The sequence below is a fragment of the Theropithecus gelada genome, chromosome 2 (genome assembly GCF_003255815.1).
Source record: "Theropithecus gelada isolate Dixy chromosome 2, Tgel_1.0, whole genome shotgun sequence".
In the NCBI taxonomy this organism is placed as follows: domain Eukaryota; kingdom Metazoa; phylum Chordata; class Mammalia; order Primates; family Cercopithecidae; genus Theropithecus; species Theropithecus gelada.
In genome coordinates, this window is record NC_037669.1 from 94774956 (window position 1) to 94802321 (window position 27366).

The 27366-nt window shown below is 44.7% G+C and overlaps 1 protein-coding gene across 2 annotated transcripts in view; it reads right to left on the reverse strand.

Annotated features, from left to right (window-relative positions):
• Window positions 1-208: 208 nt before the first annotated feature.
• LARS2 (leucyl-tRNA synthetase 2, mitochondrial) overlaps window positions 209-27366 on the reverse strand; it is a 160333-nt gene continuing 133175 nt past the window's right edge. The window contains exons 20-22 of one of the 2 annotated variants that reach the window (XM_025376588.1): window positions 24691-24802; window positions 7010-7137; window positions 209-1706 (exon numbers count right to left, since the gene is read on the reverse strand). In XM_025376588.1, coding sequence (XP_025232373.1) covers window positions 1527-1706; window positions 7010-7137; window positions 24691-24802 — 420 coding nt within the window. In that variant the 3' untranslated portion in view covers window positions 209-1526. The remainder of the gene's footprint in view (window positions 1707-7009; window positions 7138-24690; window positions 24803-27366) is intronic. The other variant, XM_025376589.1, reaches the window with a different exon arrangement.

Consider the following 27366-nt stretch of genomic DNA (forward strand, 5'->3'; position numbering starts at 1 on the left):
TGTTGTTGCTAGTGTGCCTGTATCAGTGTTGTCTACCATGGACTGTAAGTTCTGGAACAAGAAGAACCACATGTATCCCACTTTATAGCATTCCATGTGGAGTCAGACACACAGCCAATGCTTCTGATGATGATGGAATACCTCAATCTGTTTGTCATTAACTCTGAAATTGGAATATGGTAGATATTCCAAGATCACACATATGTCCTGAAGTCACAGATGATAAACATTTTATTACACTAAAAAAGTCATCTGTTAACTGCTGAACTGCACGGGGACCACATCTGAGGCTACTTCAGAAAAAATGGCATCAGATAACAAATACAGATTTCTGGCATTACAAAATGGCTAGATTCTCCCCCACCTTCCTTCCTTAAATATTAATCAGTGGCTTAGACCAGTTCTAGTGGGAACACTTAATTGCTGACTTCACATAAAACAAGGATTAGCCTAATGTGCCAATGACATGAGCCCATTCCTGGCTGTCTTCCCAACAGCCAGACTGCTGTGGCTTGGACACTGAAGGCAACACCTGGGGGGCCTCAGTTCCACTCCTCTGTGGTGAGCTTGCTCTTCCTAATAACTGGCTCTGGGGTCAAATCAATAATGGTGGCATTGCCATCTGGGGCCCACATGAGCCCTCCGGGGCCTGCTGCATCCCTACTGGGCTGCGGTGGGGCTCTGAGGTTGGGGATGAGCAGCCTGGAGCCTGGTTCCACTTCACTACACAGCAAATTGTATACCCAGGGGAGCGGTCATGACTTGCTGCTCCTCATTCATGTGAGGAAGTGGTGCTTTGCCTGGGATCGTGTGTGTCAGAACCATAGCAGGCCTGGGAGGCATGTCCAGCTGGGGTTGGGGAGGACAGGCCTGCATGACAGAGCTGGGGAGTGGTGGGGACAGAGGTGGAGGAACCAGCACTGCCTGCCTTTTGATTCAAAGCACCTTCAGAAAATCCCTGTGTCCATCTCCACATATTGGTTATTTGAACATTTCCTAAATGGCTTCCTCATCCAGCCTGAAGGCAAAGAGACCCTTCACCACCATCTGGAGGCTCAGTTAGCAGTTCCAAGTGGCTGGCACACTGCACCTGAGTCCTGCAGTTCCTCAGGCTGACCTCAAATTCCCGAGGAGCGCCTAAGGCGGAGCCATTTCCCAGATCCGCAGGCTTCCTGGCTGCCCGAGGGGCACTGTGCTCCTTCCTGCTCCCACCCAGCAGTGTCTCTGAGGGCTTCCCATGGGATCAGATGGCCTCCTCCCCCTGCAGTGTGGGTGGGGGGTGAGGGGCAGGCTGTCCGACACCCTCCTCAGTAGCTCATATTTCCCCGTTGCTCAGCTCACCTTCGCCCCCGCACCAGGCCCCACTGCAGAGGCACACTGTTGACTGCAGTCTGCCACGGGACTGAGGTCAACAGCCAAGACATTTGTCTTTTCCCTTCCCCTGGGAAGCAGACGTCGCCCCCTCATCCCAGGCCTGGAAGGAGGTTCCTCAGAGGCCCTGCGTGGTAGCTGCAGCCTCCGGGCTGTCAATCTTGCACCAGGAAGTTGATGAGGGCAGTTCTCGGGGAGAGGAAGGACTTCTTGATGCTTCGCCCTTGCAAAAGCTTGACACCCAGCTCACTTTGGAGAACAAATTCGTGGACTTTGTCCCGGTCCTGGGCAACTTGTTGGGGCACAGGAATTTTGCCACAAGCTTTATTGTTGATCTGAGAAGGAGAAACGCCAAGACAAACAATGAGGAACATCCTCAGAGTGGCAGGCGGCCCAATACCAAACCTCCTGCCTGCAAAGGGCGTGGCTGCATTTGTTTAGGGGAAGGGAATAGAGGTGGAGAAAGGAGGAAGTCAGCACCCTGCTTCCCACAGGGTAAAATGCAACCAGCTGAATAGGATTAACACCTAGACCTGCAGAAAGAGACAGACACTGAGACTGCATGTGAGTGCCCGTAGGTGGAGTGAGGACTGCCTTGCATTTTCTGAGCACTGCTCTCATACACAGCTGTGGTAGAGATTATGTCAAAAATTCTCAGCATGAGATGGCTTGGGCCATTTCCAGGCAGAAAGGGATTATTCTGTCATCGGGGCTCAAGTGTAAGTTCAGATCCAGGCTAGAGCGAACTGTCCCCTCAGATTTTACCTAGGTCTCAAGTGGACCAAACAGTTGACGGTTTCACGGGGGACACAGTCAAACTTCTCTCTCTGCTGACTGGCTCCAGAAGGGGGCGCTCAAGTGTGACGACTTAGAAATTGGACCCACATCGTGTCACATTAATCACTCTTTCTCCCTTAACATGGGTCAGTATAGTTCCAGACACAGGTGGGTATTCACCGAATATTGATTCAATGAGGGAAGATGACCACGTGGTTCAGCTTCTGAACAGTCATGCTTCCAAATCCTCAATCCCATTGCTCCGAAATCTACACACACATTTCTTTCACTAACTCTTGTTTTTCACTTGGAAAATATAGTCACGGTCTTAGGAAAAGTTACTAGGAATAATTTCTCGAGTTTCAACCAAAGCACATTATCAAATGTCCCCTAATCACCCACTTCCTTTTTTTCAGATTTCTGGAGAACTTGGTGGCATTTTTATTGTCTCCATTAGCCTAGGAAACAGGGAGAGGATATAAATAAAACACGCAGTCCCGGCATATTATGAAATATTGTTTTGAAAGCGTGAGGCTCCGTGCTGCAGGGTTTTAAAGCGTTCTGAAGCTGGGGAACTACGTGTGTGGTGTGAAAGACTGTGGCCCCTCTGCCCTGGTGTTTCTGAGTCATTAGAAGCTGCCTTCTTTCAAGGCCACATACTGGGCTGGACTGAGACCCTGGAAGAGAGCTTCCACCTGTCACACAAGAGCCATGCCCCTAGTGAAGTCCTGGGGTCCCCAGCAGGGAATTCTCAGGACATGCAGTTGTCAGTGAATCATGTTTTTCCTCCTATGGAAGAGCAGCCCAGGCCAACATCTCCTTTGGGTCACCACCCACAGAGGGGGTGCTGGGCGAGGGGGAGCATGGTGCTCTCATGTGGGCAGACTCAGGTTTGACTCTTAGGCCTGGTCTTACAAGCTGTGGGATCTTCAGCTTAGTTTTTCTTAAGGACAGAATTCTCCAGATTCTGGAGTGAAGGAGGTAAAATAACCTGGGTAAAGGGACCAGCTCACTAAGCCGTACTCCCTCTGCCTTTGTCAAGAGTGGTGGCCAGGATAGAAGGAGCTGGCTGTGGGATGTCCTCTTTGACGCATGGCCTCAGCACAACAATGACCCATTTCTAAACCCTTTGAGCTTCCTGTGCTTTGCCGGAGCCGGGCAGGCTGGTCCTAAGTCATCACTGGTGACAGCCTGTCCAAGGGACCTGAGTCATTCTTGTCCATAGCTGGGGCTTTGGGGGCAGGGCATGTCATCTCTGGATGTGGCCATGGTGCTCTGAGTCTTTCCCATGCTGCCTCGGGCACCCTCACACGGCTCTGGCTCCCCAGGCCTCCCCTGAGTTGCCTTACCAAGGCAGTCCCTTCAGAGTGAGTAGGTGCCGATCATGCTCCCCCTGTCTCTGGCATAAAGTGCCAATGAGATGGGCAGAGAAGTCAGGCTGGGACTCAACACTGAGCCTGGGCTTCAAGGGCCCAAAGAGGAATAAGCACATTGATATCACTTCAAACAGAGGCTGCTATGCTGTGGGGCTCTTGCACCTCCATCTTTGGAAAGGGCCTAAGCATGACTCTCCTGGACTTTTCTGACACCTGTCAGACAGGGCCCAGGCCACAGGTGTTCCTCCCACTCGACTCCATCACCTGTCACCATCATGAGGTAGCCTTGGAATGGCTGATAACAATACAAGCTTCCATTTGCTGAGCTCGCACTCTGCCAAGCACTGAACTATGCAATTCACTTGCATGAACCTGAGTCAATGCATGAATATCCCATCCCATTTTACAGATGGGGAAGCTGAGGCACATGAAGTGAAGTCACTTGTCCACCTAGGCTCCACCCCAGGCAGCAGTAGAGAGGGGATGACCTGACACAGCCCCTCTCTCTCCTGCTCACACACCCTGACAGCCCCCTGTCCTCTGAGGGGTGGAGTCTGGCCTCCGAGGAGGGGACACTCCCCACCTTTAGCCCTGTTTCCAGCACTGCCCTGTGCCCTCTGCTCCAGCCCCTCCCTGGCTCAGCCCGGGTCTCTGTGGGCCTGCCTCCTGTGTTTGCTCCTGGTATTGCGGCACCCTTCTCTCCACCGGGGAGAGGCTGCTTCTCTTTCAAAGCCAAAGCCGCCTCTCCTTTTCCTCACGATGCATTTTCTGATTCTCCAACTGCCAGAAGTGGCAACACTGATGCTAGCAGCAGTCACCATTCACAGAGTAGATTCTGGACTAGCTGTGTGACCATCAGTGAGTTATTCAGCCCCATCCCGCCACCATTTCCTTGCCTGTAAAATAGGGTTAGTCACACATCTGCCTGTCTGTGAAATGGGGACAACAACAAGCCTGCCTCACAGAGCCACTGTGCTTAGTAAATAAGCTCACACCTGGGAAGTGGGTCGGGGCTCACTCTGTGTTAAGAGGATTTTGTCATTAGTGCATCCAGAAGCAAGCTAAGCACTTCCTGGCATTATCCCACCTAATTCTCTCAATAGCCGGATAAGGCAGGCGCTGTGCGTGCCTCCATTTTATAACTCAGGAAAGTGAGGCTTAAAGGTGTTAACTATGTTGTAAAACTAAGACTTATACCCAGGATGGCCCGACTTCCAAGCCCTTACATAAACTGTGTGTGACAGCTCATGTGCCCCCAGACCTTTGTTCCAAAGTGATTAAGGCGGCAGCTCTTGTCTCTGTATCCCTGGTGTGGGCAGAGCCCAGCATGTCATAGGCACAAAGAACACGGGCACAAGGGAACTGAATGACACTGAACTGTGCTTGCAGCATGCTTCTGGCCAGGGCACGAAGTGAGATCACGTGGAGTGAGAACCCGGGCCTTCACAGAAGTCTTTGCTGCTGGCGCGGTGCCGACCCAGCCCGGGTTCTCAAGCTGGGGACACTTGCAGAGAGTCTTACACATGCTTTTAATTTTAGGTTTGCATTTCAATGATTATATAAAATTATTTTACCAATGATCAAAACTCAATTTCTTTTCTGCAGTGGTAATTTAGATAGAAAGATATTTTCATAGACTGAAGCCCTCCCTTTTTCTCAAGTTAGCATTTCTCAACTGGGCTGAGGACAAGTTCTTAGGGATGCATGAGATATTTATTTATCATAAACATTACTCAAATTAAAGCAATTTCTGGGCTGGGGCCGGGTGTGGTGGCTCCCGCCTGTAATCCCAGCACTTTGGGAGGCTGAGGCGGGCAGATCACTTGAGGTCAGGAGTTTGAAACCAGCCTGGCCAACATGATGAAACTCCATCTCTACTAAAAATACAAAAATTAGCTGGGCATGGTAGCACATGCCTGTAATCTCAGCTAACTGGGAGGCTGAGGCAGGAGAATTGCTTGAGGCGGAGGTTGTAGTGAGCCAAGATTGTGCCACTGCACTCCAGCTTGGGCGACAGAGTGAGACTCTGTCTCAAAAAAAAAAAAAATTCTGGGTTGGGTGTGGTGGCTCATGTCTCTAATCCCAGCAATTTGGGAGACTGAGGCAAGAAGACTGCTTGAGCCCAGGAGCTTGAGACCAGCCCGGGCAACAGAGTGAGGCCATGTCTCTATTAAATAATAATAATAATAATAAAAAGAAATTTCCTCTATGCCACAAGGATGGTTTTGGTTGTGAAGATTTTTGGAAGAAGCCTGCCAGGGCACTCTCACCTCCTCTCCCTTTGGGGTGGGGTGGCAGAGAACACAGTGCCAGGAGAGTTGGTACAGAGACAAGGGGGCTGTGAAAGAGCCCGGTCTCCTCGGCGAAGTATTGTCTTTCCAACCCTCCACCTTCTTGCTGGGCCTGCACGGGTGCAGAGGGGCCAGGGCCTGGCTGGCCAACCTCTGTGGGGCTATGCCCTCCCTCAGCCCTTAGGTGGGTTTGTTCAGGGCACTTTTCACAATCTGCAGTCATTTTATTTATTTTCCTCTTTCCTTTTTATTCTTCCCTCTCTCTCCTACTAAGCTTTAAGCTCCATGAGGGCAGGGAACCTGTCTGTCCTATCTTGATTTTGTATCCCCAGAGCACTATGCCTGATGTAGAGTCAGACTTGATAAGCATTTGTGAATAAATGAATAAACCTGGGCAAGGTGGACCAACTTCACTGAGCCTCAGTCCTCAATTGAAAAAATGAGAATGGCAACGCCCACTTTATAGGGTGATGAGAATGAAATGATCATTTTGAATGTGAATTACCTGGCCCCATGTGTGGTTCCGGGGAGACATGTGGTTCAACGTCCACTCCCTGTCCTCTTTGTTTCTTCAGACACATCAGCATATTTAAGAGATACTCATCATAAATGTGTCTCATTTAACACATTAAATAAACGTAGAAAAATCACATATAGGATAAACTATAAGGGGGTTACTTGCTCTTAGAAAAGGTTTAAACAATAAACTCCTCTTATGTACTTAAAATTACCTAATTTACCAAAAAAAAAAAAAAGTATGGAGGCTTTCTGAATTATGTTTTACAGGTATTATTGCATAGCCACCCACCTCACTGTCACCCTTCCCCAGCCCCCAAAAGCCCCCAAGAGCACCCGAGTGAAATTGAGAGCGACTGAAACACGGTCCTCAGTTGGAAAAACAATGAGAGCCTATAAGGCGGGCCAGATTTATGACTCCTCTTTCCAAGCCCTTGAGGGCCATGAGAGTTTTATGCTCACATGCTCACAGTTTTGTAGGTCACCACACACCCCAGAACTGAGGGTACTGGCAAAGGAGAGACAGGCCTTGGGCCTTCCGGTCACAAGGTGTGGCTGAGGGCTGAGCTGAGTGAGCCAGAAAGGCCTGCTAATAGACCTCTCAAAACCGCCACAGTGTTTAGGGGCCACCAGCAGGGCAGGGACTGCCGGGCTCTGGGGTTGAGAGGAGATACTTACCAGAACTGCCATCTGGATGATCTCCGGCGGCTGCAGGAACTCCGGGTCCACGGCAGGCCATGCCTGGAGCAGCACACTGGCGTCCCAGGAGTAGTGGGCACAGAGCTTCCTTGGCACCAGCGCCAGGCCTGTAATGCCAAGGCACAGAAGGGTGGGGTCACTCTAAGAACAAGGAGGCTTAGGAGAGCAGGACCAAAGCTTCCGCCCCCACACAGCACAGCCTGCCGGGCGCTCAGCACTTTGGCCTGGTTTAGAATCCCAGGTTGCTGGGGAGCTCTTGTTGTTCACAGACGGCGCGCAGGGCTGTGAAGATGGGTGGCTATGCCATTCTGAAGTGTGCATGTGGAGACACAGGCTGCTGGTGTGAATGGCATCCCCCTGAAGTTCTGCTGGTGAAGGAATGCCTTTGTGCTAGCCTGAGAGCTGATTCCAAAGTATGGAGCAGCATTCGCTACCTATCTCGCCTATGCATTCTATAGTCCGAGAAGGCCTCCCAACCTGTTCTTTTACTCACAATTACTGGAGCCAGGATGCAGTGAACGGCAGGACACTCCTCACCATGTGCAGAGGGATCCTAACCTTCCCGCAAACTTCCTCCCGGGAGTGGCGCCCTCTGATTACTGCAATGGAAGGAGCTTTCCTTGGCTCAGGGTGGGCCAAACATGAGGAAACACTGAGGAATGAAACCGTCTCAAGCCCCGTTTCCCAGAGTGCTTCGTGCCGCAGCCCCCAAGTAGAGGTGGCACTAAGGGTAGCAGAGGGCCAGCTGTCCAAGTGCAGCTGCAGTGGCCAGTGCTCCAGGACTTTAACTAGGGCTCATCCTAGCAGGGAAAGCTTTGACTTCAAAGCCTCTGCTATAATCTCAGCACTTTGGGAGGCCAAGATGGGAGGACCACTTGAGGCCAGGAGTTTAAGATAAGGCTGGGGAACACAGTGAGACCCCATCTGTTAAAAAAAAAATTCACCAGCATGGTGGCTCATGCCTCTAATCCCAGGTACTTGGGAGGCTGAGGCAAGAAGACTGCTTGAGCCCAGGAGTTTGAGGCTGTAGTGAGCTATGATTCCCCCACTGTAGTCCAATCGGTAACAGAGCAAGACCCCGTCTCATAGATAGACAGATAGGTAGGTAGGTAGGTAGATAGATAGATAGATGCAAGCCTCTGCTGATTTCATGAGTATAAGAGATGCCCCCAAAGGTACAGGGAATACACACCACAGAAAAATAGATCCCTGGGCAGAAGCGGGCAAGTGAATATGGCCAGCATGCCCATTCTGGAGCAGTGCCCTGGTAGCTGTAGTCCTCACCTGGGAATAGCTTTTCCACTGGTGGTGGAACTGGCCCTTCGACACCTCTCCCTTGTTATTAGCCCTGAGACTAGAACAATGCATTAGAGGGATAGGTCCATGGCTCAGGGTATGGGCTGAAGCTGAGTCTGTGACAGAGGGAGTCAATTCCACCAAAACCAGCTCCAATAACACTCGGTTGTGAATGACAACTTTTTGTTTTATTTTCCTTGATGACAAATGTAGTGTACACGCTCCTTGCAGAAAATTTGGAAAGGTCCAAAATATAAAAATAAACATCGTGTTCATCCATTTTTAACTTTTTTTTTTAGAGATGGAGTTTTGCTCATTGCCCAGGCTGGAGTGCAGTGGCACAATCTCGGTTCACTGCAACCTCTGCCTCCCAGGTTCAAGTGATTCCCCTGCCTCAGCCTCCCAAGTAGCTGGGGTTACAGGTGCCCACCGACAAGCCTGGCTAATTTTTTGTATTTTTAGTAGAGATGGGGTTTCATCATGTTGGCCAGGCTAGTCTCGAACTCCTGACCTCAGGTGATCCACCTGCCTCGGCCTCCTGAAGTGCTGGGATTACAGGCGTGAGCCACTGCACCCAGCCCCAGATAGCATTTTAAACTTATTTTAAAAGATAGTAATTTAATGTATGTAATAACTATTTGTATATATAAACCAACTCTACAAAACACCACCGCCACAAGATCATGTTGTAAATATGATTTTGTATGTTCTTTTTCCCATGTTTTAAAATATTTCATGGCAAAAATGACACACAATTTTTTAAATATATATATCACAATTTTATATATATATAATTTATATATAATATATATATTTTATATTATATATAATAAATATATATTATATATATTTATATATATAAAATAGGACCCTAGTTTAATAAAAATTTTATATGAACACATTGAAAGGAAATAGTAATAACATCGATTGGAATAAAATAGTAATAACATTGGTAGTAAATAAATCAAAGTAGTATCTCTAGGGAGTAGAAGTACGGGTGATTTCTCTTTGTTTCTGTTTTTGAGACAGAGTCTCACTCTGTCATCCAGGCTGGAGTGCAGTGGTAAGACCTTGACTCACTGCAACCTCTGCCTCCCAGGTTAAAGTGATTCTTGTGCCTCAGCCTCCTGAGTAGCTGAGACTACAGGTGTGTGTCACCACGCCTGGCTAATTTTTTTTTTTTTTAGTAGAGACAGGGTTTCACCATGTTGGCCAGGCTGGTCTCAAACTCCTGGCCTCAGGTGATCTGCCTGCCTCAGCCTCCCTAAGTGCTGGGATTACAGGCATAAGCCACCGTACCCAGCCTTGTCTTTCTTTTTAAAATACTATGTTATAGATTTTCTACAAAGGATGTTTTATTACTTTTTTAATTTGAAAAAATATTTTAAAATAACATTTTTTCGTCCTGTGAGATCAGTTTTCTTTTCGTTTCTTTTCATGATTTCATTTTCTTCTCCATTTAACTTTCAAATCTCTTAGTAATTTATTTTGTGTTTACTGTGAAAAAACATTATTAAAAAGAAAACAACATGGTCAACTTTCCAAACCCAATTTGTTGAATACATCTTCCCTTCCCTATTGGTTTGTCATTTTTCTCTCAAGATGTATTATACCAGGGACTGTTTCAAAAACTGTTCACTTCTGAGCTACTCAAAGTGCCTGTTTGCCATGAGGTAAAGAACTTGGGCCAGAATGTAAATCAACACATCGCCTCCTTCACTGAGAGGGAAAAAAACGGTAGCCGAACTCAATGGTGTCTTCGGTGACACAGCTGACCTATGAGCTAGCACAAGCTCCTTATCTTGTTGTGGACTGGAGCTGAGAGTTCCACCCACTGCTCTGACTTGCACTCTCCACCAGTCCACTCTGTTCTGTTGACCTGTTTTGGTTCTTGTGCCAGTGCCACAGCTTTATTTGTTGTAGCTTTCCATGTTTTACGACCTGGCACTCCTGCTGTAACCCTGTGTTGCCAGTCAGCTTGAGGGAAGTGAAGACTCCTTAGGAGCTGAGGATCACGTGGTATGAAAGACAGATTCCTGCTGCCCAGATGGCTCCTGTGGCCCGGGGCTTTTGCGCTTACTAATGAACCTATTCTGGGTCTAACAGATGTGCCTTCTGGCAGAAGGAGAAAGGAGATTCCTGCTTGTTCAGATGGAATCCTATTAAAACTCACATCTGAATATGAGACGGAGGTCACAGAAGAGAGCTCATCACTTCTTTTAGTGAGCTGGCCCTGTGTGGCTTGTCCTGTGACCCAGCTGCAGTGGGAAGATTTCCAAAACCTCCGTATGGCAGTTGTACAGGATGCCTGGGAGATGAAAGGACCTTGGACACAAATGTTCTGGGCAGAAGCTGTTACAAATTCCACTTTAAAAAAAAAATGAGGAAGCCCAGCCTTCCTGGAGCAGTCAGGATGCTTATTTATAGTAGCCTGGGCCCCCGCCAACATTTCCATATAGATGGGAGTGGGGCCATCCTGTTCAGCAGTGAGGAACAGAAACTCAGGACCCTGGGTTTTATGTAGTGTTTTTGCCTCCTTGCTCATTTTAGGGAAGTAAAAAATACCTAACACTTGCGTGGAAAATACAATGATTCCTTTACGTTGTAATGCCAAGGGGAGAGGTCAGGTGGAGAGCTGGCCTTCAGGACACACATGGGGAAAGTCCAAACACAGGCTGGGAAGTGGCAAGGCCCTGGCACGCAAGCCTACCTGACAAGGTTGGCTATGGCCCACAGCCCACCCCCTTTCTTCCCCTCCTCTGGAGAGCTGCTGTTGCAGACTTTCCCGCAGAATAACTGAAACAAGCCTCCTCTCCCCGCTGAGAGGTGGTGACGCTCCCATGTCACCAGGGCACCCCAGAGGAATCATGGCTTCTGTGGATGGCAGTCCTCTCCTGGTGGCTATCTTCAGGCCTGCCTCCACCTCATCTCCCCACCCCTGCACTCACAGACACACCAGGGGGGAAGACTCGGGGACTCTGCGGCGTCTGATCCCTGCTGTGCCTCGTCTAGCCTTGGCAATTCCAAGGAAGTGAATAGGAAGTGAGGCCACTTTGCTTTATCCTTTATCCAGAGAAATAATTTCATTGACATTATTTTGAAATAGCAACATCTGCACAGCACACACATTTCATGTATAAAGAACTATCAGAGCATCAGTGGGTATCTTGTTCTCCCCTGTAATTATCACACATACTTCTATATGATTTTTACGTTTATAATTTTGTTGAAGTTAATGAGCACAGCGTATAGAGAGCAAAACACAATAGCTACATTTCACAGCCACTTTTTATGAAAAGCTATGAAGAAAGTCATCCCAAATAATTTTATGAAGAAAAATAGAGTTGTGGACTGAGACCTCAAGAGGGAGAATTCCTTCAGAATCCCTAAGGGAGATATAGGCTCTCCCTACTGTGCTCTCAAAATTAAGGTGTTGATGGATTACTTGGAGATCATCAGTCAGACACCAGAGGCAAATATCAAGAAGGAAAAGTCACTGTAGAACTATAAAAATGGCCAGAGAAACAGAAATGTTAAGGAGATCTTACTTATTTTAAATAACTTGTATTTTGGACAAGGGACTAATCTCAAAGAGGCACACAAAGACACACACACACGCACACAGCAAAAGAAGGACTATCACCCAAACGCCCATCACTACATTCATTGGTTAGGACACCCTATCTCTGTTAAAAAAGAATGGAATACTGTTGATACAGAACTACTCTAAAGCACAGTAAGAGCAAAAAATGTTTGTACAGGATGTTAACACCTGTATAAAGGTAGACATGTCACATCCATCCATCACATTCTTCTGTCAGATTAAACATAGCATTGGTGACAAAGGTTCTCTGGGAAGCAACTGAGTGACAGCTTAGGACACACTTTCTAGTAATGTTGAATATTTTACAAAACACGTATAGACATGCTTTTCAATTTAAAAATTAGGTTTTGCTTTGCTTTAAGAAGCCCAGACAGGCACACTGGAAACTGGACAGATTTTCTGCAGATGGTTGTAGGCACTTTTCTTCAGAAGCTGGGCACATACAGAGTGAGTTCACTCCCTGGGAGCAGTGCCCTGAGGGCAGGCCAGCCAGGGCTCCGAGTGCTCCTGCAGGCACACTGCACGCACTCTGCCACACGCAGCAGGAGGAATGCCTGCCTCAGACAGTAGTAAGATGAATGTTTGGATCTGGTTAGGTGTGTGTGTACGTGTGGGTGTTAAAACCTTCAGGCCAGCTGTGGTGGCTCACACCTATAATCCCAGCACTTTGAGAGGCTGAGGTGGAGGGATCGCTTAAGCCCAGGAGTTCGAGACTAGCCTCGGCCCTTGTCTCTACAAAAAAATCAAAAATTAGCCAGATGTAGTGGCACACGCCTATGTCCCAGCTCCTCAGGAGGCTGAGGCGGGAGGATCACCTGAGCCTGAGAGGTTGAGGTTGCAGTGAGCCGTGATCATGCCACTGCACTCAGCCTGGGCAACAGAGTGAGACCCTGTCTCAAAAAATAAATAAATAAAAACAAAAAATAAAACTTTCCATTAGAAATGAATTCCTTCCTCCCTTCCTTCCTCTCTCATGGTCTATACTATTTTCCAGAATTAGAATCTCAACACTCAAGACTTATGAGTTTAGAAAGGCAATTTAAAAAATCCTTTATTCTGCAATAATTATAGATTCACAGGAAGTTACAAAGAAATGTTCAGGAGGTCCTGTGTACCCTTCACCCAGCCTCCTCCAATGGTCACAGCTGGCATGATTATATCACAATATCAAAACCAGCAAGTTGACATGAATGCAATCCATAGAGCTTATTTGGATTCCATCAGTTTAATAACTAATGTGTGTGTGTGTGTGTGTGTGTGTGTGTAGCTTAGCATAACCATGTGTAGCTTCATGTAACCACCACCAGTTAACACAGTTAAGAGCCACCATCTCCAACTCCTAACCCATGGCAACCATGAATATGTTCTCCATCTCTACAATTGTGTTATCTCAGGACTGTCATATAAATGGAATAATATGGTAGATTGCTTTAGTGATTAGCTTCTTTCAATCAGCATATTCTCGTAAGATCCATCCAAGCTGTTGTCTGTTCGGTCATTTTTGAGGATGGTGAAATTATGTCTCCAACATGAGCACCACCAAGGAGCTTGCTGTTTGGTGATCTGTCTTCCTTCCTTCCCTCCCTCCCTCCCTCCCTCCCTTCCTTTTCTTTTCTTTCTTTTTTTTTTTTTGAGACAGAGTCTCACTCTGTCGCCCAGGCAGGAGTGCTGTGGCACAATCTCAGCTCACTGCAACCTCCACCTCCCAGGTTCAAGCCATTCTCCTGCCCCAGTCCATCCTGAGTAGCTGGGATTATAGGCATGTGCCACCACGCCCGGCTAATTTTTTGTATTTTTTAGTAGAGACAGAGTTTTACCGTGTTGGCCAGGCTGGTCTCCCGACTTCAGGTGATCTGTCCGCTTTGGCCTCCCAAAGTGCTGGAAATACAGAAGTGAGCCAGTGTGCCTGTTTGATGATATTCTGCTCTTTTACTGTTCACCAACAAAGGAACCCTTGAGTCTTTCGTCTAGAAAGAGTATCAGTGGCTCCAAATACTCAAAATTTCCCTAGGCAAGCAGCTACCACCCTCATCTAGATAGGACAGTATTATGGTAAACAAAAGAAACTTTGTGAATTCAGATGTGGTGTCTTCAGCTTCTCAGATCAGAAGCTTCAGGAAGGAAAAAAAAAAAAAAGATTTCCTCATCCTGTTTGCAAACTGCCAAGACGCTGGGTCTGTTTCTTATAAAAGGTCTCCGTTTACTCTTTAAGCAATTGATAGAGGACTGTTAAGTACTTTGGGCATCTCTAAAATGTTTCCTTTTTATCCAGGGCAATAATGGCCATTATGCCAAGAGGACTTAAAATCTCCCTTAAGAGACAGATCTCAATTCTGTTGCTCTTTGGGGAGAACTTCTCCTTTGAAAATCAGCCTCCCAGGGGAACTCTGGGAATGGCCATTTCTGAACATGCCACCTTGGTGGACCATGTTCTCTTCAGTCATTCTGGAGTTATCTTTCTAAGATGCAGGAATAAAACCGAAGGTATATGAAAGGTAAGTGGTTTAGAAAAAATGAAATATGCATAAAAACTGTCCCAGATCCTTAGGACAGGAATGACTTGACAGTCTGAGAAGACAATATTGAGGCCCTATCACAATATAGTGCTTCTGTTTGCAAAGGACTTTCAACATCCTGTTACATTAACCCTCCTCACATGCTGGGAGAGGCAGGAGGCATCGTTTCCCCATTCTCTCCTGGGGGCACCTAATGCCCATGAGTAATGACCCAGGGGACATTCCTGGTGCTTAAGCCTCCTCACTTGCCTGGGCTATGTCCCCAGCTGCTCATTCAGAAAAAACGATACACATCTCATGGGGGAAAGCAGGAGACAGGTTTCCCACTGCTTCTTTGAATTGAAAAAAAAAATTAGTTGCTATAGATCTGTAAAACGTTAGGGAGGACTGCAACTGAAATGAACACAATGTCCACTGCTCCAACTGCTCTCTCCCGCTTTCCTACAAATGCCTAGAACACTGCCTGACACATAGTACATGCTCAATCAATGTTTATGGAATGACTGATGGAAACACTGTAGCAAAACTAAGATTCAATCCAGATCCACTCTTCATTATAAAACTGATCACAAAAGCCCCAGTGGGGTGACATGTAGAAAAATCACGGCGCAAAGTTTGAAATGGGCCAGTTCCTACCACACTTCTTTAGAACATGTCCTGTTGGAGATCTGGTCAGAGAAATGAAGGACAGACTGACAGAGGCAACACCACAGTGTACACTGTACCATAAGACCTGCCTGGGAGAGGAAGGACCCTAGAGAGAGTAGATCCTCTGACTCCGGTATTCTAGATGCAGAGACCAGAGGGGCATGCGGGAGGGAGTTTCTGAAAATCCAATTTACATCAGTCCTTCCTGGGAGAAACAAAATGAAGGAGGTAGACAGATAATGTGGGCCAAAGAAGGAAGATGAAAGGGAGAAATGTATATTCTACGATGAGAGTGGGTGAGTTTATCACAAATTGGATCAGTATTGTTTTATAGCAAAGACTACGACAGAATTAACAGCAGGCCACTTAAAAGACTTAATGTGGGGCCGGGCGCAGTGGCTCACACCTGTAATCCCAGCAATTTGGGAGGCTGAGGCGGGCTGATCACGAGGTCAGAAGATCGAGACCATCCTGGCCAACATGGTGAAACCCCATCTCTACTAAAAATACAAAAAATTAGCCAGGTGTGGTGGCGGGCGCCTGTAGTCCCAGCCACTGAGGAGCCTGAGGCAGGCGAATGGCGTGAACCCTGGGAGGCAGAGCTTGCAGTGAGCCGAAATAGCGCCACTGCACCCCAGCCTGGGCGACAGAGCGAGACTCCATCTCAAAAAAAAAAAAAAAAAAAAAAAAGAGAAGATAATTAAAGGCTGCAAAATAGAATATAGTATGGCTGCAGCTTGTCAGGGCCTAACACCACCCTCCTGAAGTCTCTTGTAACACCGTAAAAAGAGGTGGCCGGGCGCCGTGGTTCATGCCTGTAATTCCAGCACTTTGGGAGGCCGAGGTGGGCGGATCACCTGAAGTCAGGAGTTTGAGACCAGCCTGGTCAACATGGCGAAACCCCATCTCTACTAAAAATCCAAAAATTAGCCGGGTGTGGTGGCATGTGCCTGTAATCCCAGCTACTCAGGGGGCTAAGGCACGAGAATTGCTTGAACCCGGGAGGCGGAGGTTGCAGTGAGCTGAGATGGCGCTACTGCACTGCAGTCTGGGCGACAGAGTGTGACTCTGTTTCCAAAAAAAAAAAAAAGACAGAGGCAACTCATTCCCTCTGTGAAGTCAGTGAAACCCTCTTTCACTAACCTAACAATTCATATTGAGAAAAAGCTAGTGTTAGTAAAATAACTGAAAATTCTATATAACCCCAGCGAATAGATTTTTTTGCAAATAGATTTTTTTCCAAATAGAATTTAATGGTATATTAAGTCTACCATGCCATGGTCAATATGAATTTATCTGAGGATATCTCAATATTAGGCAATCAATGAACTGAACACATAGGCAATCAATGAACTGAATATACATCATATCTAAAGGGCAAAAGAGAAAATTCAAAGCAAATAATACATCACCTGGACAACTGGACAACAGGCATTAAGTAAAATATAACTCCCATTCCTAATATGAGTGCTGGTAAACAAAAACAGAAGGCTGCTTCCTTAACATGACAGAGACTATCCACCCCAAACCAACAGCCAACATCACATCTAACCAGGGAGGCGTTTGTTCCATTTATATCTGGAAATGAGACCTGATTGCCTGTAGCCAGCATTCCTTAACACTGCAGAGGGTTTTCTAAGACGTATAATAAAGAAAATAATCAGACACCATGGTATAACTATTAGAAGAAGAAAGCATCCTTATTTGCTGGTCATAGAATCCTAGAAAATCCAAGAGGATTTTACCTGTTAAAGTAAGAGAGATCAGTAGGGAATCAGGATAGAAAACAAATATGCAAATCAAAATTTAAAAAATTATATGCCGTTGGAATAGGTTCTGGAGATCGACTGTGCATCCTGGTGACTACAGTTAATAGCAATGCATTATTTAGTTGAAAATTGCTAAGAGAGTAGATATTTAACATTCCCATCACAACAAATGATATCTGTGAGGTGATAAGATATGCTAATTACCTTGGTTTAATCATTCCATAATGTGTACATATATCAAAACATCACATTGTACACCATAAATATATGCAATTTTTATTTCTCAATTACATCTTTTTAAAAAGACAGTAGGCCAGGTGCAGTGGCTCATGCCTATAATCCTAGCACTTTGGGAGGCCAAGGAGGAAGGATTGCTTGAGCCCAGGAGCTCAGGACCAGCTTGGGCAACACGGTAAGACACTGTCTCTATTAAAAAAAAAAAAATACAAAAATTAGCTGGGCATGGTGGCATGTGCTTACAGTCCCAGCTACTTGGGAGGCTGAGGCACGAGGTTCGCTTAAACCCAGGAGGTCAAGGCTGCAATAAGCCCAGATTATGCCACTGCACTCCAGCCTGGACAACAGAGTGAGACTCTGTCTCAAAAAATAAAAATAAATTTTAAAAAATTTAAAAAGATTTAAAAAATCAATTATACTAAGAAAATAGCCGGGCGCGGTGGCTCAAGCCTGTAATCCCAGCACTTTGGGAGGCCGAGACGGGTGGATCACGAGGTCAGGAGATCGAGACCATCCTGGCTAACACGGTGAAACCCTGTCTCTACTAAAAAATACAAAAAACTAGCCGGGCGAGGTGGCAGGCGCCTGTAGTCCCAGCTACTCGGGAGGCTGAGGCAGGAGAATGGCGTGAACCCGGGAGGCGGAGCTTGTAGTGAGCTGAGATCCGGCCACTGCACTCCAGCCTGGGCGACAGAGCGAGACTCCGTCACAAAAAAAAAAAAAAAAAAAAGAAAATAATGAGTTATTTCCCTCATATATTCCAGAGGATTCAAGTTACTTGGATTAATCTATTAGATTAATAGATTAATTCTTATAGTTTATCAGTCTACATATATTTTTCTTAACTGATTAAATTTCCATGGTATTAACCTTTATTTGACACCATTAAGAAGACTATCAACTCACAATAAATCTTAACTGAAATAAAACAAATGTTGGTGTCAATGTGATTTTACAGAAGAAAAATATACCAGCCGTTATCAGTCAGAAAATATAGCAGAAAGAGATTCTAGTCTACAAGAACACAAAAGAAAAGAAAATATTTGAGACAGACCATGAGCTGGGATGAAAGTTTGGATGAGGTAAAGATGTGAAACCTTCCTAAATTAATTCTAAGTTTAACCACATTTCAGTTTAACTGTCATGGTGATTTCGGGAAAACTTCACAAACTATGCAGAGTTTTGCTGAGAAAAATAAACAGGTGAGAAGAGTTAAAGAATTATAAGAAAAGAAATGAAGAAAGGTTAGCCTGTCAGGTGTTAAAACTGTCTGTAAAAATTCAATAGTTAAATCATCGAAGCACAATGCACAATTCAAAAACAGATCCTAGAGTGGAAGATGGAATAACTTCTCAGGAAAATAATTTGTCAATATATATCAAGAGTCTTAAATAGATTCATATCTTTTCCACTTCAAGGAAATAATTTGAAGTGAGAACAAGATTTATGCACAGAATTGTCCATGGCGGATTGTTTATGGGAGTGAAATGTTAGACACACTAAGTCATGGCACACATGGACAATTATGCAGTTTGTTTGTTTTTTTTGAGATAGAGTCTCACTCTGTCACCAGGTGGGAGTGTAATGGCGCGATCTTGGCTCACTGCAACCTCCAGCACCCGCGTTCAAGCAACTCTCCTGCCTCAGCCTCCTGAGTAGGTGGGACTTCACAGGCACGCGCCACCATGCCCAGCTAATTTTTGTATTTTTAGTAGAGCTGGGGTTTCACCATGTTGGCCAAGATGGTCTCGATCTCTTGACCCCGTGATCCGCCCGCCTCGGTCTCCCATAGTGCTGGGATTACAGGCATGAGCCACAGCGCCCAGCCTAATGCGGTTATTTTAAAAGTTTATATGTAAAAAAAACCAAAAAACAAACAAACAAAAACCCCCAAATATTATATTCTTAAATATCATATTGTTAAACTGGAAATACTGAGAATTTAATTTTTTGCTACCCTGAGAAACTGACCTAAGCCCAGTGTAAAGCAAAGATGGTCAAACTGTTGCTCTGTGTTCTGAGTGACTCTCTGAAGTCTGTCTAGACAGGATGCACTAGGCCTCTGATGCTGAGACCACCACCACAGCCTGGTGCTTGAGCTCCTGTAAGACATATCGCCTTGCTCTGGGCCCTGGTGTATGGGCCCCTGTTATCCATCCTCACAGCTGCAAAGGTGTGATTTCACTCAGGATTTCAAAGACATGGGATGGGCCCAGGTTGAGCTACTCCAGTTTGCAGAATGAGTTTATCACAAAGGGATTGAAAAGTCCATATATAACATCTGGAATCATGATATCTGCTCCTGTTTCTGTTCAGGCATATTCACAGAAGACCCAGAGAATTTCTGGAATTTGATTTGAGGATGTGCATCAAAAGCCTTAATCTTTTGTATCTCTTCTGACCAAGCAATTACACTTAGTTATGTATTCTTAGGAAATAATTTTGCACATAAGCATTGGCTATTTAGCATTTTTTTTTTTTTTTTTTTTTTTTGGAGATGGAGTTTCACTCTTATTGCCCAGGCTGGAGTGCAAGGCGCAATCTCGGCTCACTGCAACCTCTGCCTCCCAGGTTTAAGCGATTCTCCTGCCTCAGCCTCCTGAGTAGCTGGGATTACAGGCATGCGCACCACGCCCAGCTAATTTTGTATTTTTAGTAGAGCCTGACAGCTGGTCTTGAACTCCCGACCTCAGGTGATCTGCCCACCTCGGCCTCCCAAAGTGCTGAGATTATAGGTGTGAGCTACCGCACCCAGCAGCTATTTAGCTTTTTTAAAAAAAATGTATAACTATAAACAGTTTGAATGTTCAATGATAGGGAGTGCGTAAATTCAAACAATGGAAAACTGTATGACCATTAAAAATGATGTTGTAGGCCAGGCGCAGTGGCTCATGCCTGCAATCCCAGCACTTTGGGAGGCCGAGGCAGGCAGATCCCGTGAGGTCAGAAGTTTGAGACCAGCCTGACCAACATGGTGAAACTCTGTCTCTACTAAAAATACAAAAATTAGCTGGGTGTGGTGGCAGGTGCCTGTAATCCCAGCTACTCAGGAGGCTGAGGCAGGAGAATCTCCTGAACCTGGGAGGGGAAGTTGCAGTGAGCAGAGATCGTACTACTGCATTCCAGCCTAGGTGACAGAGTGAGACTCCATCTCCAAAAAAAGAAAAAAAAAAAAAATGATGTTGTAGAAAAGTATTTAATGACCCATAAATAAATACGTTCATAGAATATTTATGTAAGTGAATAAATCAGGTTATAAGATAACCTCTAGCTTAACAATAAAACAAGTCATCAATAAAAGGGAATGAACTACTATAAACAGAACATGGATTAATCTCGAAAGCATTATGCTAAATGAAAGAAAACAGAAATGACTACACATTGTATGATTTCATTTATATAACATTTCTGGAAAAGGCAAAACTACAGAGACAGAAAGATTAGTCATGCTGGGAGTTGGAGTGGGTGTGCGATTGACTAATGGTGTGAGGAACCTTTTTTTGGTCATGGAAATCCAGTTCTAAAACTGATCATGGTGATGGCTGAACAAGTATATCAATTTACTGAAATCATTGAGTATATACTTAAAATGGGTAAATTTTAGGGTATTTAAATTTTATAAAGAGACATGACAATTAAAACACAACACAGACAAGTGGACACAAAATACAACACACATAGGTAAGCGAACACAATCATTTTACTTTTTCTTTTTTATGTTTTATGAGACAGGCTCTTGCTCTGTCAGCCAGGCTGGAATACAGTGGTATGATCCTGGCTCCCTGCAGCCAGGAATTCCTGGGCTCAAGTGATCCTCCCACCTCAGCCTCCCGAGCAGCTGAGCCTACAGACACATGCCACCATACCCAGATAATTTTAAATTTTTTGTAGAGATGGGGTCTCCCTATATTGCCCCGGCTAGTCTTGAACTCCTGGGCTCAAGTGATCCTCCTGCCTGGGCCTCCCAAAGTGCTGGGATTACAGGTGTGAACCACCACACCCAGCCACCACACCCACTACCTGATCTGCAATAAGACGCTGACAGTGGCTGTTTATTTCTAGAGGGTGATGGTAAGCAGATTTCTATTCTCAGTCCTTGTCATCTGGGAACTGGTCTGACAATTATAGCTGGGCCTCAGTGTTATAATAAATTCACCAGTTGTGCATAGCTAGGCCATATTATTCTCCTCTTCAACACAAATGATCTCACTGAACACCAACATCAGACAGTCACACCGACAACATAAAAGGAGACCAAAACAAGACCACGTCATAATTTTGTCAAAGCACAAAGACAAGGTCACTGTGAAACACACAAAATATCAAACATCCCCTTCTCTAGGCAAATACGAGTGACTACTATTTCTTTACTAATTACAACTTTATCCTTGCTCAGGTGTACCTCCCTAGAGATAAGATTTCTTAAGATACCAATCACAAAACTGTCCCCACTTACTGACAGCACTCAATCTAGAGCAAATCTTCACTTCCTGAGACCTTTCCCCAAATTATTCTACCAAAGCCCAAATTCATTACATAACAGGTCCTTCCTAACACCCTCTTACTGAGATGCCCAATGTCTCCCCCTGGTAATAAACCCAACTTGTTATCTGAAGGTGTGTTCCTGGTGGTCTCTGGCTGGAGAATGCTGATAGAATCGCAGGTTCACAGAATTTCACCTGAGATCCTCATTGCCTTTGGCTGGAACCCTTGACTCAGAAACAGTGCACGCATCTGAGACCCCCTTGTGTCTCTACCTGGATGAGGTGCCACTCACCCTTGGCTGGGAATTAAGTTCATGCTGAATTGAACTCCAGGATTTCACTGAAGCTTTTAGTGTTGCATTTATCTGATTTTCTTAAGAATAGGTCCCACTTTGGACATTTGGTTTTTTGATCAGAATTCTATTGTTCTTTGGTGAAACTGTTTTCTAGAAACTAACACCTGCTGGCCTAATGACCTACCTATCTGCCTGTGTACTATCTTGAATGTTATTTGTCTATTGGGAGAGGATGGGAATAGGTCCCATAAATTTGTCCCTGAGCTGGCCCTAAGGCTGAAGTGGTCAGTCGGTTACTTCTTGGAGACACACTGTGCCCCGAGTCACCACTGCAAAATCTCATAATGACTTCTTCCTCAGTCTTGTTCTTGTGTTCCTGAGAACTGCTTTTATGTTAGTTTTGTCCGCCGATAATCAGGAGGCTTTGTCTGGCTCCTGATCAATGATGACTTTGATCAAGCACCAAGACGCAAAATTCCACAAGCACCAACTTGTGGATGTGTTGAGGCTCTCACAGGGTCTTCTTGGTCTTTTCAACCTAAAACTGCCTCCTCCACCACAAGAAGCACATCCTTTCTTTATGTTTTCCAATTACAGCCCTAACTCCTGTGCATATCTTTTTAAGTGCCACAAGTTTCCAAAGACAATTTGGAATGACAGTGATCCCTTTGGGGAACTTCTGATATGAACAAAATTGTTCATTTGAGAGGTTCCTTAGAACAAAAAGGATAAAACAATTCTGACTATCCAATGGTATGATTTCATTAATTGGTATGAGGTTTCTAAACACAAATTGGACTCAAAAATTCTCCCTTAAAGATTCAAAATGTGAGAAATTTAAAAACGGTTTCCTCTGTAGATCCACTGAAAACAATTTCCCATCTTTCCTCAAGACCTTTGTCTTTACGTTTAAAACCTTGCTCAACCCGTGAAATCCTTATAATTGCCTTCTCCTCCTCCTCTCTCATTCCCCTCGTACTTTAAATCAGTTGCACTACCTCATCGTCACTTAAAATTGCAACCCCTATGAAAGAGGCATCTGACACTGACTGGTAGGAGTATTTAAGCTATGTGGTTGTGTTTCGCTCTGCATGCTATTATTAAGGACTTCCCGAATTCCAGAATGGAAAGACAGGAATTCATTACAGAATTCAGACTTACCTTGGACACACTCAACCCAGGACTCTCTGACCTCTTCCAACTAAGCCACCTGTTGGAGGGGGCCAGGAGTTGCAAAAGCTTGGTTTAAAAAGGGTAACTAAAAGAGTAACTGGAAAGACCCAGAAGATGACTTAAGACACAATGAAATACACTTGTACTCAATCGGGATGTCTTAAAGCATATAAAGTGGGCAAAATCTGTTGGGAGCTATACTGTATCTCTTTTCTGCTAAAGTAAACTGGACCTTGATTCAGTCTTGCAAGCAGCAAAGAATGAATCCAAAGGAAACTTCAGAGTCATACCCATCCAAATCCTTACCCAGTTTTTAGAATTAGTTCCTGATTTCCAAAGCCCTTTCCACTTTTTTGGTTGATCCTTGAAGTCAGAAATTGTAGATATGGTACATAAACACAAAACTGGCTGGCAAATCATCCCACTGCGTAAACTTCAGTATTTGGCTGAACAAGTTTAATTTTAAAGTGGCTTTAGATATCAAAAAGGATAAAAATCCAAACCAAGCTCATGGGTTTACAATGAAAGCAAATTAAAACAGATTTGCTCTTCCTCAAGGGATGAGAAACACTTCCTTTTGACAGAGACACTTATACTGTAAAAAAGGGGACCCTGGAAAAATAACAGTCTCATCTTAGCTAAAAAGAAAAAGGAACCACTGCTCCTCCTGCGGAATTAAGAAGTAACTCTGAGGGAGATGGTAGGGCCCAATTCCCAGCGATTCCCTGAAATCAACAAGGAGCACTATGTTTTAAAGGAGAAAGCAATAAACAAGGCTTTGTGAGAGACACTGGCACTACTCTGTCAACTATAAATCCTACTGTAATTTCCACCCATCTCCTGTAGGCATAAAGCTGCTTGGATGGTGGGAATTTCACATAATCCTCAAATTCTTCTTATCACTCAAGCTTACACTGAGACTCGTGGTTTGCTCAACTGAACAACATGCATTTCTTCTCTGTGACACCACATCAGTAAATTTAATTAGGAGAGATCACATGCATTTCAGATGACCTATTTCTAGAAACATCTGAAGACTTTCCCATGCATGATCCTTCAGGAGCTCAATTACATGTCACTTTGCCCCTCCCTATATGCTTGGCCTAATCCCAGTTTGATGATTATGTGAAGTCTTGGTTTTGTCCAGGCTAACGTTCCAATGATGTGGAGAGAGTGCTAGGGGCTGAAATTCAAGCAGGCAGTCAGGCCTGCTTTGATGCCTAGATTAGGAATGATTGGTGAAAAGTGCTGAATTACAGTGTAAGTTTAGACCTATAACTTAATTTCCATCTGTAGAGTGGTGCTAAACATGAGTTTCTATCTTAAAAAGACCATGCAGGTCATAGTATGTGGATACTGGGGGGCTGAGTCACAAGAAGGGATTAAGGTGGTAACATCAACACCTGCATTAGTCTGGGCACATTATTCAAAGCAAGGAAGTGTCTTTCCTTTTGGTAGGGGTGACCATGTGGATGAAATACTACCATTCAGAGTACAGCACAGACAGGCTGATGAGTACAGACGCCAAATGTTGGACCCTATATCTGAGGACATCTGAGTCCCGAATGATGTTCAAAAAGAGGCTTGGGCAAATTCTAGTTAGTAGTAACTGGTCAAACAAGGACTCTGCCACGTACCTGCCCAGATCTCTGAGGTTATGTGAGGGGCCATTGGAGCAGCCATCACCATCAGGGCACACAGAGCATCCTCAAACTCAGGGCTATGGAGAATGACTCTCTGAGAGGCTTGCTAAGGAAGAGAAAAAAAAGTAAGAAGACTAAGGTGTAAAAATAAGCATGGGTAAGAAAGACCATTAATGTATCTGAAGTCCAGAGACACAAGCTGGTAGGAAGAAACTCCCTTTGCCATCCATTTCTGCTTGGGACAAAGAACTTCCCCTACTTAATGATAGCATGAAGATAAACTACAGCAAGCCAGGTGTGGTAGCTCATGCCTATACTCCCAGTACTTTGGGAGGCCAAGGCAGGAGGATCACTTGAGCCCAAGAATTTGAGACCAGCCTGGGCACTACAGCAAGACCTCATCTCTATGAAAAATTAAAAGATAAAAAAAATTAGCGAGGCACAGTTGCACACCTATAGTCCCAGTTACTTGGGAGGCTGAAGTGGGAGGATCACTTAAGACCAGGAGATCAAGGCTATAGTGAGCTATGATTGTATCACTGCACTGAAGCTTGGGCCAGTGAGACCCTGTTTTAAAAAAACAAAAAACAAAACAAAACAAAAAAACTAGAGCAGCAGCAACAACGAATACATGATGTTAACTTATTTAGTCCTCACCACTCTTTGAGGGTGGTATTCTTACCCCATTGGACAGATGAAGCAGCTAAGGATCAGCGAGGGAGGGCAATCTGCCCCCAGGCATACTGTGGCCAAACTCTTAACCACTCTGCTAGGTTTCCTCTGGCTGTAGGTCCCCAGAGAAATGCACGGAGACCTGCTCAAAGGTGTTAAACTGTGAAACACCCAGGGCAGGGGGGCTCTCTACCCTACTCAGGGACCCCTATTCTCTTAAACACCTTTGGTCAATTCCAGCAAACATGGTTGTGTTTAGCTCTGTGTGTTATTATTAAGGACTTCTCAAATTCCAGAATGGAAGAAGAGAAATTCATTACAGTTTCATTTCAGTTTCTTGCTTTATTTTTTCTGATTAAAAAACTAACACTCAGCACAGAAAATACAGGAAATGAAAAACTACTCATAATTATACAACCTAGAAAAAAAGGTATATTATATCCTCGTCTCCAAAAATGCAAAAATGTGTATATAGATGCTTATTACACATGTAACATTTTCAGGATTGATATTCTTATCGTATGAACACTTTTTTTTAAATTTTAAAAATTATTATTTTTTTTTATAGAGATGGGGTGTCTCACTACATTGCTCAGGCTGGTCTCGAACTCCTGGGCTCAAGCCATCTGGTGCCCTGGCCTCCCAAAACGCTAGGATTACAGGTGTGAACCACTGCACCCAGCTCATATGAACACTTTTGTATCTTTTTTTTTTTTTTTGAGACAGAGTCTCTCCCTGTTGCCCAAGCTGGAGTGCAGTGGCATGATCTCAACTCACTGCAACCTCTGCCTCCTGGTCCAAGCAGTCCTCGTGCCTCAGCCTCCTGAGTACCTAGGACTACAGGTTTACAGGTGCACCACCACACCCGGCTAATTTTTTGTATTTTTAGTAGAGACAGGGTTTCACCATGTTGACCAGGCTGGTGTTGAACTCCTGACCTCAAGCGATCTGTCTGCCTTGACCTCCCGAAGTGCTGGGATTACAGGTGTGAACCACTGTGCCTGGCCTTGTGTCATGTGTTTTTACTTAATACTATATGATAAACAGTTTCTGATATTAAGTATTCTTCAAGACATGATGTTAATGGTGGTGGCACATTCCTTTCTGATTGATACGACATCAGTCATTTCCCAATTCCCCCATCAGAGGACATTTGGGGTTCCGAGTCTCTGATTATAAATTATCTGCAATGAACACTCCTGGATCAGAGGATATAACACAATCAACCTGACAGCCAGAGTGCTTCCTGGCAAGGTTACATCAACCACAGCTATCACTGGTGTGTAAAAGTCTATTTTGCCATCTTTGCAATAACATGGGGAATAATGATGCATTTATTTTCATTTTTTTGAGAGAGGGTCTCACTCTGTCACCCAGGCTAGAGGATGGTGGCAACAAACAGCTCACTGCAACCTCAAATTCCTGGGCTCAAGGGATCCTCCCACCTCAGCCTCCTGAGTAGCTGGGACTATAGGTGCATGCCACCACACTTGGCTAATTTTTAAATTTTTTATAGATGAGGTCTTGTTATGTTGCTCAGACTGGTCTCAAACTCCTGAGCTCAATCGATCCTGCTGCCTCGGCCTCCCAAAGTGCTGGGATTACAAGCATGAGCCACTGTACCTGGCCCTGAATAGTTATGTTAAGCATTCTCAGCAAATTTGACAGGTATTTTTTTTAAAAAAAAAAGCACCTTTTTTTAAATTTGCCTTTCATGATAATCAGGCAGATTTTTTTTTTCTCCACAAATTTATTGGCTATTTCTATATCATCTTCTGTGAGTTATTATCTTTTCATATGCTTTGATCATTTTTGGTTAGGTATTTTCATATTAATATGCAAGAGTGTTTTACCTATTAAGGACATTAACCTGTCTGACATATGTTATAATTTTTTTTAACATACTGAAGATGTCAAGTTTTATGTAGTCAAATTTGAAATTTCTTCCATTGTTCTTTTTTATCTTTATTTTGCTTTTTTAAAATTACCTTTTTTATT